This window comes from Rattus rattus, chromosome 2 (genome assembly GCF_011064425.1).
Source record: "Rattus rattus isolate New Zealand chromosome 2, Rrattus_CSIRO_v1, whole genome shotgun sequence".
Lineage (NCBI taxonomy): Eukaryota > Metazoa > Chordata > Mammalia > Rodentia > Muridae > Rattus > Rattus rattus.
This window is the reverse complement of record NC_046155.1, coordinates 17,665,791-17,684,869: the sequence shown is the minus strand read 5'-3', so window position 1 is coordinate 17,684,869 and position 19,079 is coordinate 17,665,791. Positions and strand designations below refer to the sequence as shown.

At 40.8% G+C, this 19,079-nt stretch overlaps 1 protein-coding gene across 2 annotated transcripts in view; it reads left to right on the top strand.

Moving 5' to 3' along the window:
• Pcsk5 (proprotein convertase subtilisin/kexin type 5) overlaps positions 1-19,079 on the top strand; it is a 409,124-nt gene that overhangs the window by 249,433 nt on the left and 140,612 nt on the right. For both annotated transcript variants that reach the window (XM_032891692.1, XM_032891693.1), the window contains exons 13-17: positions 192-328; positions 5,022-5,165; positions 10,359-10,461; positions 14,634-14,827; positions 18,675-18,759. In XM_032891692.1, the coding sequence (XP_032747583.1) occupies positions 192-328; positions 5,022-5,165; positions 10,359-10,461; positions 14,634-14,827; positions 18,675-18,759 (663 nt within the window). The remainder of the gene's footprint in view (positions 1-191; positions 329-5,021; positions 5,166-10,358; positions 10,462-14,633; positions 14,828-18,674; positions 18,760-19,079) is intronic.

The window sequence follows — 19,079 nt, the reverse complement described above, 5'->3', positions numbered from 1 at the left end:
AGCTTCTTTGTTGTAGAAGAATGATGCTTTGCGTGGGTTTGGCCATTAGTGATGTCTAAGACAAAAAACCAAGTTAGTGTGTGAACCTGGATGCTGATTAAATACAAAGACTACTAATCATGCTTTTGGCTCTACTTTAGGCAGATTTTAATTAATACACACCCAAAAAAAAAATCTTAACGGTTTTTCAGGCTATTTGATCATTCCATGGAAGGATTTAAGAACTGGGAGTTCATGACCATTCATTGCTGGGGAGAACGGGCTGCTGGGGACTGGGTCCTTGAAGTTTATGATACTCCATCTCAGCTGAGGAACTTCAAGACTCCAGGTGAGAAATCGGTTCCAATGAACCCAGTTGTGTTGTGAAAGAAAATGGTTAGTTACATTCGAGCAAAAGAATGTTCCTCAGTTGTTCTACTCTGGTGTCGTGATAATAACAATCTGACACTGTTACTTCATAAAGAAGAGTGTTTTTTACTCACTGTTCTGGAAGTTCCTTTAGCAGCCTACTCTCCGCAGAACTCATGTGTCCCTACAGGATCCACTCCCTGAGAGACCATCGTTAATGTATCAGTGGAGCTCCATGGAGCTCCATAGCCTAACTTCCTTCCAGTAGACCCTGCCTCTTAAAGGTTTTGCTACCCCAACTGTACTGTCTATACACAGCAGGCCTTCACCACATAAAGCCCTGAGGGACAGGTCCCCACCACTTCCTGACAGCACTTGTGTATTAGCATCAGCATTCTGTGTGATTCCTTTCTTACTTAAATTATCTGCACATCTTCCAGTCCTCAAGGTGGGGCAGTAAATGGGATCATTTTAAAACATGAAATAAAGAATAAACATTTAGGTGTGGATAAGAGACCAGTGCCTTTCTGTGGTTTGTGAAAGTCAAGCTTGTTCTCTTGCAGTGCTTTAAATGGCATTGTAGGCACATTCATTCACAAAAGAGATACGTTTCTCCTTCCCTACTTTTCTTGCTTGCTTTTTTGTTCATGTCTCAAATTTTTATCTTCATTTCAAAAGGACAGTGAGCTTAAGCTGAACCAACTAATCGGGTTACTACCAAAGGGTGGAAATGATGGTACTCTGCCCTGCATGAACCCAAGAGCCAAGGAAAAGAAAACTTTTTGATGTATAGTACAAAAATAGTGATAACAAGGCTAGTTTCCAGCCCTCTAAGTGCACCACACCAGCTGAACCCTCTTCATGCTCATATATGAAGCTTCTATGTCATATATTAAGGAAATGAATATACAATGGGAGATTGCATTGCCCACGATAGAGCCCTGGACAATTATGTGACTCAGAAATGAGTCAACTTAGTAATAAGTATACAGCTTCCCACCCACCCATAGACCCCCTCCGCAGATGTCAGAGATGTAAGCAGTGTCATCCTTGGTACTCTGTCCCATCAGACCTGAGAGACACTTCAGGACTTAGATCCAACTCCAACCATGTGCTGACTCAGAACAGGATCACCCAGACATTCAATAACCATAATCATAACTGACAGTCACAGAGGTGGTTCTCAGTAGAATTTGGAGATGAAGCTCGAGTTCACCAACACTTTGCCTGCCTATCAAAGAAGGTTATTTATTCTAGCCGATCATTTTGACCATTATGTTTTATATATCTTTCCCCTCAATTATTTGGTACATATAGCTCAATACTGCCATGTAGGCTCAAAGACCCCCAGGATGAGGGTTCCTAGGGCCAAAACCTATGGTGCATCTAAGTATGAAGCTAGAGAGATAGCTTAGCAGTGAAGAGTGCCACGATATAATTGTAAGGACCTGACTTTAAATCCCAACATCTACATAGCAAGATGGGTATCTTGGTACATACCTGTAACCTCGGGAATAAACCTCTAGCCCCAATTCCAAGAAGGAGCAGAGATAGGAAGATGGTTGGTGTTTGACAACTGAGTAAACATGATCCCTGGGTTCAAAGACAGATCTTATACCCAAGGTCTAGGTACAGAGTGGCAGAAGAGAGCCCACAAGAAACACCCTCTTCTGACATCTGCTGCTGCTAGTACCTACACATGGGTACACATATACAAGTAAACAAAATACTTTTTAAACATTTTTATAAAAAATGAATATGTCCCCTCCCTCTCAGCATGCTATCTGAATACAATAGTGGCCAGTTTTATCCAGAGATCAGATGTTTGTTCCACAAACACAAGGTTGCTTATTAAAGACAGACCCAAACCACAGTTCTGGACGCTTACACTTTTTCCTAATCCACTTGGTTCCTAGGGTCCTCTCTTCCTTTCTTCTTCCTCCTAGTCAGTATTCCTGACATGGGATACATAACGTTTAGAAGCGAGAATAACATGGTGAATTGGCTGTGCTTCTACAGCTCACTGCAGCTCCCAGATGACCCGTCAGTAGGTGTGTCAAGACATTCTGTAGAAACAAACATGGGCCACGAGGCAGTGGTATATCAACCAGAAGTGTGGGTACAGAGAACATGTTGTCTGTAGAGAACTTGAGACAATTTTAAACTAAGCAAAAACTCCCTGTGTTTGTTTATCATCGACAGGTATAAGCAGTTCTTCACCGAAAGGGCTCCCAGTCCAGCTCCCATTTAGGAAGTCACTTAAGCAAGAGTTGAGTAGAGACTACAAGCCCTTCTGCCCTGGAGGAGTTAAGAGTCTCCCCCAGAGCCTTCTAAGGCATCTGTGTTAAAAAGCTCTCTGAAGTAGCTCAGATTCATTTTGGCTTCTACTTACACAGTTGGCTTTCCATGTCTGTGTGTTTCAATTACTCCATATCCACAGATTCAGACAAACCTATATCAAAAATACTTGGGAAAATATTACATTTATTGTACATGAACTGGTTTTTAATTCCCTAAACAATACAGTATGATAATGGTTTGCCTTTTATTTGGTAATAGGAGTAACCCAGAGATGATTTGAAGTACACGGGTAGATATCTGTAAGTTCTAAGCACCTATCATAGGCACTTGAGCACCAATAAATTTTCTATCTGTAAATGTTGGAACCAATTCCTCACACATGTTGAGGGACAATGAACGGTACTATATGAACATTCATTTTAACCATAGTCAATACCAATCAGTTAGGTATGTTCTTTAGATACTTTATTACTATAATAAAACTATAGGGTCTTTTATAGCCTTCTTCCCATTCTTTCATAATAGTCACACATTTGATGAGGGACTTTTCCACTTACAAGTGTATTTGTCCACAATTGCATCCTTCTTTCTATCACACAATGTCCAGTGCTAGGTTTCTCTGTGACTGCTGAGGGATTTCTCTACCTGATGAAATTTGTGTTGGATGTGTAGAATTTTTCTATCCAGACATACAAAATCTGGAGGTCCCTGGTGCCACACTAAGTTCAGATTTCTGATTTCTGTATTTTTCTCTCCGTTTAAAAGAATAAATGTATATTAAGTGCTTGATGAGTGAAGCATATACCTGTAATCCCAGCACTCAGGGGCTACAGTAGGAGATCAGAGCAAGCTCAAGGCCAGCCTGGCTTGTGCAATGAAAAGAGAGGGGAGGAAAAGGAGAACTACAGACTATAGTCTTGTTGGGATGTCCTTGATAGTAGCTCCCAGACAAGGGATAATCACCTTTGAGGCAACTTTCTGAAACAGCTCATGAGGTAAAGCTTTAGATCCAAATATTTACAAGTGTTGGAGAAATTAGGTGACCTGTCATTTTTATGTTGTGTGCTCCTTTAGAATTCTAACAGAGGTCCTGTGGAAAAGATGATTTCTTCATCACGGCTACCTCAAGGTCATCAAACAAATCACCCATATCCAGTGGTCATTCTCTTCCCACCACTACTGATGCATGCTGCTTAAAATTCTGACACAGGTAGCCTCCAGCTTGCCAAAAGTGTGGCCGTTAGCATAGAAAAGGTAGCCAAGAGCAGGCTGCATACAAACCAACACATTGATCCAAAGCACTGAGTGTGCCCAGAATCATCTCTGGATCAGATCTTATGGTAGATCAGCTGGAAAGTATTAGACTTGGGGCTGGCAAGCTGGCTCAGTGGGTAAGGGTGCATGATCTCGAGACTGACTACCTAAGGTCAACCCCCAGGATCCCTATAGCAAAAGGAAAAGGCTATCTCCCACTAAGTGTCCTTTGACTTCCATACATGCTCATATACATTCATAGTTAACTAATTAATGAAACAACGGTGTTTTTTATCTTTAAAAGGTTATTTAAAGATCACATAAACAAAATTCATTCAGAAGAATGTTAGTTTTACTATATTTTTCTAGACTAATAATGTGTGACTTTTCCTTCAGGAAGGTGAAGAATGGTCCATTCAGTTCTAGATGATGCACCCATAATAGACCAAAGAAACAATTCCACCCAAGTCTAGGTTGATGAACCATGGACTTTATTAGGGTAACTTACAGGAGCATACATGAGGGGCTACCTACACCTACACTGTCTAGAGGAATGTTCTGCAATGAGGAGTTTATTATTCATGGTCTGGGCTATATGACTCACTACCATCTTGAGAAGCTCCATTGTTTTAATTTTTGTTTATTTACACTTAAGTAGCCAAGTATATCTAGTGGCTATCATGTCAGACAGCATCGTTTTAGCATCATACATGTACAAACACTAAATACTGATTCTGGCTTTAGGTGGCACAAGGACTTGGTTTCTCTTACTAATACATTAGATAATATCAAAAGCATCTCAAAAGCTCAAGTAAGGCTTTAGTACCTAGGACCCAGCAGACAGCTAGTATTCTCTTAAATAGTCAGCACATGCAATCCATCCCTTGATCCAGCAGTCTGAAGTATGTTTATGTCCCAGTCTTCCTACTGTGCGCACTTGGTGAATGTGTGGCATGTGAACTGGGAAATCCTTATTTCTGCAGACGGTAGGAATATCCACTTCTTAAGATTCCTATCAACCTTCCCACCACTCCACTGTTGTTCGTTCTTGTTGAGAAGCACTGACGTAAGGAAGCTAAGAGAAATTATCTGGTCGCTCTCTGTTACTGTTTCTCAAGGTAAATTGAAAGAATGGTCCTTAGTCCTCTATGGCACATCGGTACAGCCATATTCCCCAACCAACGAGTTTCCCAAAGTGGAACGCTTCCGCTACAGCCGGGTGGAGGACCCCACAGATGACTATGGTGCTGAAGATTATGCAGGTGAGTTGTATATAACTCTAAGAAGGTTGGGCTTGTTCCTGGCATGTAAAGTAATGTGATGTAATTGCTATAAAGTATGGTTCCAAAGGTGTGGTCTAATATTCATAATATTCAGCATGTATCCACAGTCTGGAGTATATTCTTCTTCACCCAAATATTTGTGTGTATATTAGTTTACTAATAAATTTATGTATTTAAATAGCTGTATGTGTTTTCTACATAGATAGCCCATTCTGTGACCATAAGATGATATATTTTATCTGTAATTTGAGACACAAATTGCTTAGAATTATACACTGTTTTAAGCAGGTTTGAAGAAAGAGGTTTTCTGTCTTTTCATATGTATTAGTGGGGGTTCACTAGAGGGACAGAACTTACAGACTGAATACATATAATGAATATTTTAAATAACAATATAATATACGTATATATACAGAGAGTGAGGAAAAGAAGAAAGGGAATTTATTAGAATGGTTTATAGGCCATGGTCCAGCTAGTCCAACACAGGCTGCCTATGAATGGAAGGTACTCGAATCTAGCACTTCTTCAGTCCACGATGGCTGATGTCTCAGATGGTCTTCAGTATATTCTGAAATCCTGAAGAAGTAGGCTCTGAAGTCAGTGAAGGAATAGACTTGCCAAAGAGAGCGAGAGCACACTGCCTTCTTCCATATCCTTTATAAAGCTGTGTTCCAGTTAAAGGCGGGTCTCCCCACCTCAAAAGATCTGGATTACAAGTGTATCCTCCGACCTCACAAAATCCAAACTAAAATGGGTCTTCCAACTTTAAATGATTTTATTAGGAGAGCAATCTGTCCCAGGTGTGCCCAGCCACATGGGTTTTAGTCCAGATGTAGTCAAGTTGACAACCAAGAATAGTCATTGCAGTATAGATAGATGTTGAATTATTTCTTTGGGTAGAGTCTTGTTCTGAGATTCCTGATACAAAGCAAGTAATCAGTTTGAGGTTGTGGGAGCCTCTGTCACCGAATTCCAGACAACCATCCCAGGTTCCACAGGCTGGGTCCAGATGTTAACAGTGTTCATTCTTGCCTGCTGTGACTGGAAAGAAGAAAAGGGGAAGGAAAAGGAAATATTTTTAAATGTTTATAGCCCAAAATTATCTTCTCTATACTACTCAAGATCAAATGCCACATTGCTTACCCGTTTTCTGGTCAAAGTTACAGCCAGTCCCTCCACTGCCTATAACTTGCTACCTTTCACATTGTCTTTCAGCTCTTGAAAACATACCCTCATTATCCCTTCCCAATGGTGACTTTCACATGAGTTGTTTCACAGAAAACACTAATAGAGGATGTGGTTTGTCATTTATATATATATATATACATATATATATAATAGATATTATATATGACATTATATATTATATGACATTATATATATTATATGACATTATATATTATATATTCATATATAACACTTCTATCAGCTATTTGCAGAAATATTATCCTTTAATATCAGCTAAATGTCCAGAAGCTTTTCCTTTTTAATGTCTGATTGGCTCTTTCCATCTGGATTGCTTTGCCTTGCTTTTGTGTGTATATGCAGTTTGAAACTGACTTTATTTTCCAAACAAACACATATAGTTGACTGAGCAGTTGCCCCTTTTATCAACTCTGATGCTCTCTTTACAACAATATAGTGAGTTCTTATGTCAAGGTCTCTGCAAATCTACTATTTCTAATGATAATTCGTAAACCTATACCACCTGCCATACTGTCATTTTTAATTTCGGTTCTATGAGGTTTTTTCCTTTTTTCCTCTTTCTCTTCCTTCTCTTCTTCCTCCTGTCCTACCTCGCTTTCTGTTGCTATGGTAAAATGAACAGCATCTTGAGGAGCAAAGGCTTTATTTGCATTCGTAGTTTACAGGCCTCTGAGAAGGGAGCTGATGGCAGGAAGTGGAGCAGAGGTCGTGGAGGAACATTCCTCTATAGGCCACTCTCCATGGCTCGTTCAGGTCTTTTGCTCCTACACCTCATGCCCACCTGCCTGGTCCCACAGCAATCAAGAAAATGCAGCACATTATTTCCACAGGCCAATCAGGTTTAGGCAATTCCTCAAGTGAGGTTCCCTCCTCCCAGATAAGTCTGCTAGGTCAAGTTGGCAAAAATAAAATAAGTCCCCTCTCCTCCATCTTCTCTCCTCTATTCTGTGCGGGAACCCTGGCACACTCTAACATGAACCAAGCCCTGTGGTCTATTTTAATGTTTGTCAAACATCTACTTCCAGGCTTTACAAAGATCTTTGAACTTCTGTTCTTCGTATGAAATTTTAAATGGCTAAAGTTGCATTTTAGTTTCCCATTTGAACATAATTGGGATTTGCACGCAGTCTCATGGGAAGACTTGTTTTTCTCTTAATTAGTCTTTCCCTATAAAACAGAACATGCCTCACTTTGCTGAAATTCTTTAACTCGATGTAATCTTCTCTTTGTTACACTTTGTTAATTTGGGTCTTGTTGCCCTTGTCATACAAAACATCCCATGTAGATGCTCTGTTGCCCCACTGCAGTGTTATCTTCTATCTGAGCATGTGACTACTTTTCTCTTCTTTATACGTTTTAAAGTCAATTCTCTAAATTGTTTATTTACTTTTTTTTTCAGGCAACCAATTCTAGGGGCATCCTGCCCTTTTGAAATATGCTGTATAACATTATTTGCCAAAGCTCTGCCTAATGGAGAAGTGTTTATAAATAGAAATTTAATGTATTTTTAAACAAGAAATATTTTGTTCCTGTAGTTCAGAGGTTCTTCTCCTGACACAGAGATAAATATGTTTAATTAAACCCTTGATCAGAACATCTTAAATGTTCAGTAGGTTCTTGTGCTGTAAACAGGTAGTATACTGAAGTCAATAACGTGCTTGTATAATTAAGACCAAATGAGCTGACCAGAGCTAGATTGTGTCAGATTTTGTCCCATCTTGTTTTGCTTTGAGCTTGTCATGTTACTGTTTATATTATAACTAGAAACCATTTTATCTTCCATGACAGGAGAAAGTGTAGCCAAAGCCATAAATGGAACACAATAGTAAATAAGCTATTACTCTTGTTTGTATCGCAATTTTGACAATTTCAAGTTCAAATTCGGTAGTATTAAAATTCCGAACAAAATAACAACACCCCCTTGTCTCTTTTCTGATTGCATTTCTAAAACATTGGTGTTGACACTTATAAGAGAAAAATTTTATGTCACCATTATCCTGAAAATCACAACACCAGTTTGCATCTGGCACAAATTAAGATTATAAAAGAAAGAGCGTCACATGTGAACCTGTCATACATACCCCATTGGCATGTATCACAAATACATATTTGTGGGGTATTTTTAACTTATAAAATATCATCTAGTAAAAATATTGGGCTACCTAATGATTCTTTTCTCTGAGCATGCGTGCCAGTGTGCATGTAACCTTTCCAAGAGGCCAGTCTGACTGGAGCACAGGTGCCTGTTTCACTGAATCTCAAAGACTACCCACAGCTGCCCTAACTCACACAACACAGTCATCCTTCCATCCCCTAACATACAGTGGTAGATGACTGAACTGTCCCAAATTGTACTAGCTGTGAAATTTAATTTGGAAATCAATTTAAGGCTCTTGGGGAAAGAGAAATAAACAGTGTTGTCAAATGACTCTTGCAATTAATCAGGAATGCCTTCAAGCCCTCAGCATTTAAAATCACTTATTCCATTCAGACCAGAAGGACATTTCAAATACACAACTGGCTTCCTTTAGAAGATCTGGACCAGACCTCTGGATGTCTCTTGATCCCAGCTTAACAAACTGGGCAAGCCATTGTAATGCTTTGAAAATTGGGCTCTCATCGGTAACTACTACAACTTTTTCCATGTCCTTCTACCTGAGTTCTAGCATTTATGTTTTGTGTGATTTCAATAAAAATAGAACCTAGTTCTATAATGACTAAAAGAAATGTTGGGAGGTTCAGCAGTAAAGCTTTTTGATTAAAACAATAGAATTCAAGCACTTCTGGTTCCTATCAGCTATATTTTGCATATTTCAAGAAATTGTATATTGGTACTTAAAATAAAAATTTCTGATGGGAAGGGTCTTAAAAATTATGAGTCCAAATATCTTAAAAGTTGGAGATGGAGAAGAAAGAGGTAAGAGCTTACTGGAGTTCCTCATGCCTTTAGAAGGCTATGCATCGGCCACACAGCACAACCCACCCCACTGTCAAGGTTTGCTTACTGTGAATTGTTTCTCATGTAATACCAAAGGAAAGAGAACGTGAGGACCTTCATCCCAAGTGTGGATTTCTTTAGTCTAGTTTGCAGGTTTAAATGTATTTGTCATTTCTTTTGTTGAGCTGTCCATTGACCTATGAAGAGGACACAGATTTTAAATATATCTGTGCCTGAATCACCTGTGTTTGTGTTCCAAGACTCGAGGTTGATAAATTTGTGCCATATACTGCAATGCTATTTCATGATGGCTTTAATATTTCAGAGACACTCAGTGGATTTAACGGTCTTAAACAAGACTCATAATCTGCTCTAGGTATTGAATAATAAAGTTTTATTTCTTTTTTGTCAACAATGTAACTTCTGATTTTTCAGCAAATACCATATATTTTATTGTTATATATAGTAACTACAGTCATTTTTTTCCTGATTAATTGTGAGAGTCACTTGACAACACTATTTCTCTTTCCCCCCAAAGTCTTAAATTGATTTCCAAATTAAATTTCACAGCTAGTACAATTTGGAACAATTCAGCCATCTACCACAGTATCCCAGGGGAGGGACGGATGACTGTGTTGTGTGAGTTAAGGCAGCTTTGAGCACCACAGACTTTGATACACATTCTATGTATCAAATTTTGTGATTTTGGTATCACAGTCATTTTACTATAGTGACCCTGTTCATTTGAATTGCAAATGCTTGCTGTCACTCCCAGGGCCCCAAGGCTACCATGCATGTTCTGAAGACGAGGCCATGCCTATAATTTATATTCTTGACTGCTCGGCAATTCATGGTTTGCCTTCAATCAAGAGTATCGTCTTGGGCTTATAGCTACATTGACCATCTCAAAGAAATTATCATTGCTTGGTGGCAAGCAGCTAAAATGTCTTATTCGATTTCAACTTCAAGATAAAATTGACTTCCTAGGGTCATTTTCTTTTTTCCAATTTTGAATCTCTTCTTGAAAGGTCCTTGTGACCCTGAATGCAGTGAAGTTGGATGTGATGGGCCGGGACCGGATCACTGCAGCGACTGTTTACACTACTACTACAAGCTGAAGAATAACACCAGGTAAGAGACAAGCCATGCTCTCTCATGTTCCATAAATATGCCCGCGTGTTCCAGCATTCTTGTGGGGCCAATCACAAAGCGTATGCCTAGACAGCACTGTGTTCCCAGGCTCCCCTACAAGCTCTAAGAGATGTTCGTGCTTTTGGCCTATGATGATCTCATCATTTACAAGAGTAAAAACCATACTGACTTACACAGTAAACTTTGACATATTTACTAGTTGCTTTTCTCATCACTGGGACAAGGCATCTGACAAAAGCAACTTAAGGAAGAAAAGGGACGTCTGTGTTACAGCGTGAAGAGATGCAGTCCATCCTGGCCTCGTCCATCCTAGTCCATGGTGGCTAGGTCAACACGGAACTGGTCGCATTGTGTCCCTAGTGAGAAAACAGGGCAGCAAATGCTGGTGCTTGGGTGGCTTTTTGCTTTTATCCTCTTTTTTTAAATCTTGCCTATATTCAGAGTGGATCTTCCCTCGTAAGTTAAACCTCCCTGAAAATACCTTCCTGGACACATCAGAGGTAATCTGAAGTCTCTCCATCTTGATGATGAAGGTTGACCATCACAGTTCTACTTCTGGTCAACCGAACACTAAGCATGTCACTGTTAGCAATAGTAATCAGACCCTCAAAGGCTCATAAACATTTTCTAAGCTACAATACATGACATTCTTACATCTGTAAGAGCCCCCCGCCCCAATCTTAACAGGTCTAAAATCATTGCTCATCAGCCTCAAGTCTCTTCAGACCTGTTGCACACTTATTCTTAACTGTAATCCCTTAAAAAAAAAAAGTCCCATACTTCCAATGTACAATGGCAAGAACAGAAGAACTGGGATATAGCAAAGAAAGATCAGACCAAAACAAGAACAAAATCCAGTGGAACAAATACCAACTCCTGCAGCTCTGTCTGGTGTCTGGGTCCCTTGGCATATTCTGACCTCTAACACCCTTGGTGATTCAACTCATCCACTGCTGCCACCTGCAGTCCAAGTTTCCCATCTCAGAGACTGGCTCCATCTGTTGCCTACAGCTTTCTTTCATGAACATCCCATAATCTTGCCATCTCCAGCATCCTAGGGTCTCCACTCAGCTTTCGGCTTAGCCTTATTTTCCCAACTTCACACAGTATCTCTCAGAGCCTCCTTGCAGGGAAGCTGATATTGCCTCACACAGGAAGACCCCAGTGTCTTTCTGGAACCTTCGTGTAGGCCTCCACAATACTATAAAGTTTGCCCACAAAAGCCAACACCGTGAATGATGCCATCAAGTTCCGCTGAGTTCGAAGCACAGTTTGACATCCATTTCTCAGTTACAGTGGCCTCTGTGCCTTGGCAGTTAAACGCAGAAGAAACAATGTTGGTTTCAGTAGGGCATCGTGTCCACAGCATCCACAGTTCAGTGCGTCCCCTTCCAAATAGATTTTCATTTTCTCAAGTAAGAGTAGGGTCTTTCCCTGACGGCATCTTTCATGTTGAGTAGAGAGTGTTTAAGGTCTCTGTTTCAGGACAGAGTTCTCTCAAGCACTTACATCTCAGTCTTTAGTTACAATTTTAAACTCTCTTCCTCCCTTTCCTAACCAGGGACAGTTTTTGCATCTTTTAGCTCTCTCAATGTCGATCTGACTAAGAGTAGTAAGCAGTAACCGTATCAAGGACATTAGGGTGATTTACAATTTCCTCCACCAAACAGCTAAAACTTTTTATAGTTGAGCCTCACACACAGTAATGTAATGGCCCTCTAGCGCAGGTCACCATAAAGCCCTTATTCCCTTCTGAAACCTCAGGACCTGGCCTCCATTGCCTGCATTACTCTCGGCCTATGGGGGTGGCCCTTGAAGTGCTCCCCAGAGCATGTCAGTGCTTCTGTAGCCTGAGGTTCCAAATTCTCAGATGCTTCCATATTCCTCTTACCGTGCTATGCACCACATCATCTGATTTATCTGATAATCTCCCTCATAATACCAATTTTCTGTATTAGTTGCTTTTCTCTGGCTGTGACAAAATGCCTGTCCAAAACAAATTAAAGAACGGTTTGTTTTGACTCAAATGCACACTGAAGGGATATGGCCCATCACGGCGCTCTAGGTATGGCGGTAAGAGCATGAGGCAGCTAGCCATGTTGAGTCAGGAGGCGGCACTCAGATCAGTGTGGGTGCTCGGCTTCCTTTATCTTTTTTATTCGGTCTGGGACCCAAGTCCATGGCACAGTGCTGCCAACATTCAGAGCGGGTCTTCAATTCAGTCTCTGGAGAATATTCTTATAGTATAACTTCAGGTGTATCTCCAAGTTGGGTCAGGTTAATGCAAAATATGTCCCAAGTAACTGCAAATGCCTTCTCACTTGCAGAGCCCTGGTGAGGTGAGACCAGCTATGCACCTAGCCTGCTTGTCTTCTGCAGTCCTTTCTTTTCCCAATTATCAGGTCAAAATTATACATACTTACAGAATACCACATGGTGATGAGTGGTATACATTGTAGGATGACTGACACTATTTAATATATATTCTCAAGCATGCTTCTTATTTTTCTTGTAATGAGAACCTTTTGAAAAGATTTCTTTATTTTATGTGTGTGAGTACATTGTCACTCTCTTCAGACACACCAGAAGAGGACACTGGGTCCCATTACGGATGGTCGTGAGCCACTGGAAATTGAACTCAAGACCTCTGGAAGCAGTCAGTATTCTTAACTGCTGAGCCATCCCTCCGACCCCATGAGAACATTTTGAATTGACTTTTAAAAGCAATCTTCAAGTGTATAGCATGTTGCTGTTAGCTCTAGCCACCATGATGTACAATATGTGCATTGAACTAAATCATCTCGCCTGAAGTTATGTGTGCTTTTTGGCCCATTATTACTTGGTATGCTGGCTGTGCTGACTCATCCTGGGCATGTACTTTCTTCTCACATTCCCAACATGCCAGACCATTCATGCTGCTCTCTGTTCTTTCTCCTCCATCTTAGACACTGAGATAGCACTTGTGCCTCTTACTGCCAGGATTCTGTCTATCTATGCAGCCATGTCCCGGTGGATTTAGGCTACAAGCTAGTGCTCATCCACACAAAGCCCATCCAACCAACCCCATGTCCTTTCCATCCCAGCCCACCTTCTCCATCCTCTTTCAGGCAAAACTGTGTTCTAGAAACAGTGCTCAGGCACCTAACCAGATACCACCAAGCCCAAATTCCTGTGGAAATTCTTGCCAGAAGTCAGATGCCTCAAGGATACTGGTTCATGTCAGTCATGTCATGTCAGTCAGCTGGGTCCATGATGGTAGCATCTGTTACACTAGCCAAAATGCCTGCTGTTTAATTGGTGCTCAAAAACTACATACATACATACATACATACATAAATAAATAAATAAATAAATAAATAAATAAATAAAGCCCTGTCTCCAGTTATATATAAGTAAGGAAGTTGGAGGAAGTTGGCTTTTTTTTCTAAAGGAGAATTTCAGCTATGCCTTGGTAGTACACACATTTAATCCCAGTCCTCAGGAAGCAGAGGCAGGTGGATCTCTGAGTTTGAGACCAGCCTGGTCTGCAGAATGAGTTCTAGGATAGCCAGGGATACGCAGAGAAACCTTGTCTTGAAAAAATAAATAAGCAAAGAAAGAAAAGGAAAGTTTCTGGTGAACCAAATTATGTCTATGTGTGTGTGTACACATATATGTGATTTTGTATATATATACATATATGATATACACATGTATATGTGTGTATATACATATATAATTCAATTAAGTAACAACATATCACATCTACCCACATGTACATACAAGATATATGACAAATTACACAAAGAAGTGGAAGGAACTCCTTAATGACCTTTTTCCATAAAGCTATAGCCCATGTTTGTTTTCCCTCAGATCAACACCATAAGCTAGCTCTTGAGGATCCAAATCCAGTTATAGAGCTAGACCTTAACTAGAAGATCATAGATAATGAAATACCTACTTACTGGATGTAGTGCTAACTGTAGTCTTCCTGCATCCATCTTCCTGCACAAGAGGAAGCTTGACCAGACGGATGTGGTCCCTTTGATTTGGTGTTGGCATGCCAGTTGAAAACTAACCTTAAGGCCATAGGCAGCTGTCATCTTTTCTGTAAAAAGGCTGAGCGATGAATGCGGATAAGTAACCATTTCTCTTACAATCCCATGATGCAGAATCTGTGTCTCCAGCTGCCCTCCTGGCCACTTCCATGCTGACAAGAAGAGGTGCCGGAAGTGCGCCCCCAACTGCGAGTCCTGCTTTGGTAGCCATGCTGATCAGTGCCTGTCCTGTAAATATGGCTACTTCCTGAACGAAGAAACTAGCAGCTGTGTTGCTCAGTGCCCTGAGGGCTCGTACCAGGATATCAGTGAGTTGTTTTAAAATGTTTGAGATTTTTAAAAAGATACAAGTTTTCATTTCAATAACTCCATGCATGAAATCTGGGTTTTGCTTCCTGCCAAACAGAACCCAGCCAACTCATTAAAGAGATGCTTTAGAAGGGTTTCGTAGAGGTGCCTGTAACTGCCTGTAGCAGAGGACCCTCACACTCCCTCCCCCCACAGTGATTTGCTAGTAGACCCACAACATGGAAGATATCATTGCAGCTCTATTAAAGCAGAAGGATGAAACATCGAATCAGCCAAGGGAAACAGGGACATCTAGAGGATCCCAGAACCATGCTTCAAGACAGTTTCCCACACATTGAATTCCCCAGCACTGGTGTGTGATAGCACGTGTGAGATGCTGTACACAAGGGAAGCTCAGGAGCAACTCCGTGTCCACAGTTACCCCTTGAGCAGATCAAGTAGACACTACCTTCCTGGTACACACCATCAACCATGCTCTTTAGATAGTCTTCACAGTGTTAGCTAGTCTCATCAGAGAGATGGGAACCCTCACAAAATCCAGGTTCCCAGGAGCTAGCTGTGGGCCTGCATTCCAGGCATGTGCCAACACAGACTTGAAAGAAAAATAATAAGGAACCAAAATAGGACGGAAAGAAGGAAGGGAGGAAGGGAGGAAGGAAGGAAGGAAGGAAGGAAGGAAGGAGAAAAAGGTTCTTTTGTTGGATTACAGATGAAAGAAAGTTAGACATGGCAATACCAGTAGGTTTGGGGAGGGGGTGTTTGTTTTTCACAGCCAGCATATTATCACTACACTAAACAACAAACCATAATTTAAGGTGTATAACTTCTCAGAGACTATCCCTCACTGACATAATTACCAAATAGGCAAAACACAAGGTAATTAGTCTTTGGTCAGACAGTGCTTCAGTATGGCCCTCCCAGAGCTGTGGGTATCTTTGGCTTTGTTTCTGGGTCCCAGATAATTTGTCTCACACTACAGTCTATTCAAAAATAGGCCATCTGTCTAGGTAGATCAGGCCCTCCTTTCACTTGCGAGTAATGAATATGGATTCTGCTGAAGTTCTTATTTGCCTCAAAACTTGAAACATGGCTTTTACCTTGTTAGGAGAAAGAAAACTTAGAAGATAAGGGGAGTCCTAAGAGGGCATGCTCCATCCCTGATCACCCAACAGCCACTCCTCTTTAAAGAACTGAGAGCACACTCTTAAGAAGCCGTCCAGTCACTTCCGCCATTATATGTCATTGGCTCAAATAGTCAGTGTATCTCTCCTATTCTTACTTATAGTTTCTCCCTCTAGTGAGCCCGTTTACATGTAGCATAGTAATCAAGCTGTCTAATGACAGTGGCTACTAATAATTACTGAGAACACATTCACAGTGGTTTATAGTTGACCTTTTCTCCTGGAAATAATCCTATTAACTTGCCAAGATAAGCTAATAGGTAGAGTTCATGCTAATCTTCACTCAAGAGTGTAGAGCCGCTGACCTTGCCCACTAGAAGAGCTGACATCAGAATGCAAATCTGGGGCCTATGACCTCAGGTCCAAGGCCAGAACCTTAATGTACTTAGTGTACTTAATGTCACAAGGGGAGGGCAGTGTAGCTGCTAGAACACAATCAAGGGCTTTGCACTTCTTGCTGGAAAGTGCAGAATAGCCAGGATGTCCACATAGGGATCCATCTCCATGTAACCTTGATGAACATCCGCACTTAAAGATCAAAGAAAGATAAAGCCCATAAACAATGTTTCATCTGGTTCTCATTCTCTCTCTCTGCTTCTCTCTCTCTCTCTCTCTCTCTCTCTCTCTCTCTCTCTCTTCTCTCTCTCTCTCTCTGTCTCTCTGTCTCTGTCTCTCTGTCTCTCTGTCTCTCTGTCTCTCTGTCTCTCTGTCTCTCTGTCTCTCTCTCTCTCTCTCTGTCTCTCTCTCTCTGTCTCTCTGTCTCTCTCTCTCTGTCTCTCTCTCTCTCTGCTCTCTCTCTCTCTCTCTCTGTCTCTCTCTCTCTCTGTCTCTCTGTCTCTCTGTCTCTCTGTCTCTCTCTCTCTCTCTCTCTCTCTCTCTCTGTGTGTGTGTGTATGTGTATGTGTGTTTGATTACCTACTTGTTGAAAATATTTCATCTCAATCAGGAGCTTCTACTCTGCCTTTGATAATTCGATTTCCAGATAAAAGACATACAACTTTTATATTTATAATAAGCCTTGAGCAGCACTACAGCTGAGCAGATATTTACTCTCTATGGTATTACATCTATTTTCCTGACAACAACTCCACAATATGACTTGTGATGTTTCAACTGGGCTGCATTTAACCCCAATTGGCCAGCCCTTGTGACCATGATTTCAAGATTCTTACCTCACAACCTCTTCTCCACTCTCTCCCTTCCTTTCTCTCCCCATCATGATTCTCCTCAGACTCCAAACCCTGCCTAGCTCAATTCTACCCAACTGTAGGCATCTTTATTCACCAATCAGAGATAATTTAGGGGGCAAGTTCACATAGTGTCACTCAGGTCTATGTGTAGATATTCTCATCCTTGAGGGCAACCAGGCATTGGCAGACTAGTAGTTAGCATATACAATATACATATACATACACTATATAGCAAAAGACCAAATCTCAATTATTTCCATCTTTAGTCCAATAAAGATTCTTTCCCCCCTCATATATAAATTGAATATGATTTTAACAATTATGGAAACTGTAAGGTTCAATGTGCATTTATAATGACCAATATGCGTTTATGATGTCCAATGTATGTATGTATATACATGTATGTATATATATGTGTGTGTATATACGTTTTACATATATATAGATATAGATATAGATATAGATATAGATATAGATTTTGACAACTTAAAGTATTTTACTATCTATCCTATCTTGGTGAGTTTAGAGTTTTGCATTGAAATCATTTTCTATCATAACTTGTATAGACCTTATAACATTTTCTTAAATCCTAACAGTTAAGCTTAGTTGGAAGACTATCTAGTCTTTAACCCCATCAGGAACCTGGAAAGGAATGACTATTACTCGAGTATGCAGGAAGTGCAAAGTAAGCACTTTCCAAAACTATTGAAATGACAGAGTGTTTTTGCTGCCTGGACAGTCATCCACACATTGTCTCTGTAACATTGGAGCATCCCTCTTCAGCCTTCTGGCCTAAAATATGACAGACTTTTCTATGAAGCAGGAATTAGGAAGGATTTGCCTACCTTACCATGGCAAAGCTTGGCAGTCAACTTCCCTGTGTCCTGCTTGCCCAGTGTGAACAGCGTTCAGCCTGCACCACTGGCGTGTCAGAGCAGGCTCTCAGTGTACACCAAAACAATTGACCAAGGTAAAAGGCCTTCATTATCTATTATGCCAAATCACTACTTTTCATGGCAAAGCCATCATGCTTCGCTCTTTTCTGCAGTGTGGACATGGATTTGTTATTGAACAGGAAAACTTAAAGTGTATCCATTCAAACTAAATATACTTCTACCGAATAGGATGTTGCTGGAACATAATCATTTTTACATCCGTTCCTTACCAATATGATCCTTGCATCATGAATGAGATTTCCTGCTTCATCAGTTAGAAAACCATGCTTTGGAAAGAGAGTTGAAAGGAGTAAAAGCTATAAACCTTTCAACTTAGAGTGTCTGAGGTCTGTCTGCACTGTGCCAAACAGGTGCGTGGTGCTTCCTGCTGTGACCGTTCATGAAATCTACCACCGGAACTTTCTGATGCAGCTTTCCAGATACACCTTGAGCACTGCAGAGCACAGTGGTAGACACTGGAACGTCTCCATTGTTTTATGGAAACACAGTATGACTGTGTTGCTTTTCTTGTCTTAACAGAGAAAAATATCTGTGGGAAGTGCAGCGAGAACTGTAAGACATGCACTGGATTTCACAACTGCACAGAGTGCAAGGGCGGGTTAAGGTAAGAGCATGAGCTCCAGCAAGAGACGAACAATCCAGGGAGATTTGCAGAGCAAAGAGAAAGGAAAGCATGAGTCGGCATGTAAGCGGACAGCTCTCTTCTACCTGCCCTTGGTTTGACTCTCACTGAAGCACTTCCTCCTTATTTGTGTTCTCTCTACAATTAGATGTGGGGGAAAGTGAGTTGCCATCTTGGCTAAGGAAGGATTATAGTCCAAATAAATTCCTTATAAAGAAAATGATTCAGTGGGTAGAGAGATGGGGCAGCAGTTTAAAAGCACTTGCTGGGCCGGAGGATCAATCCCCAGCAAACACACAGTG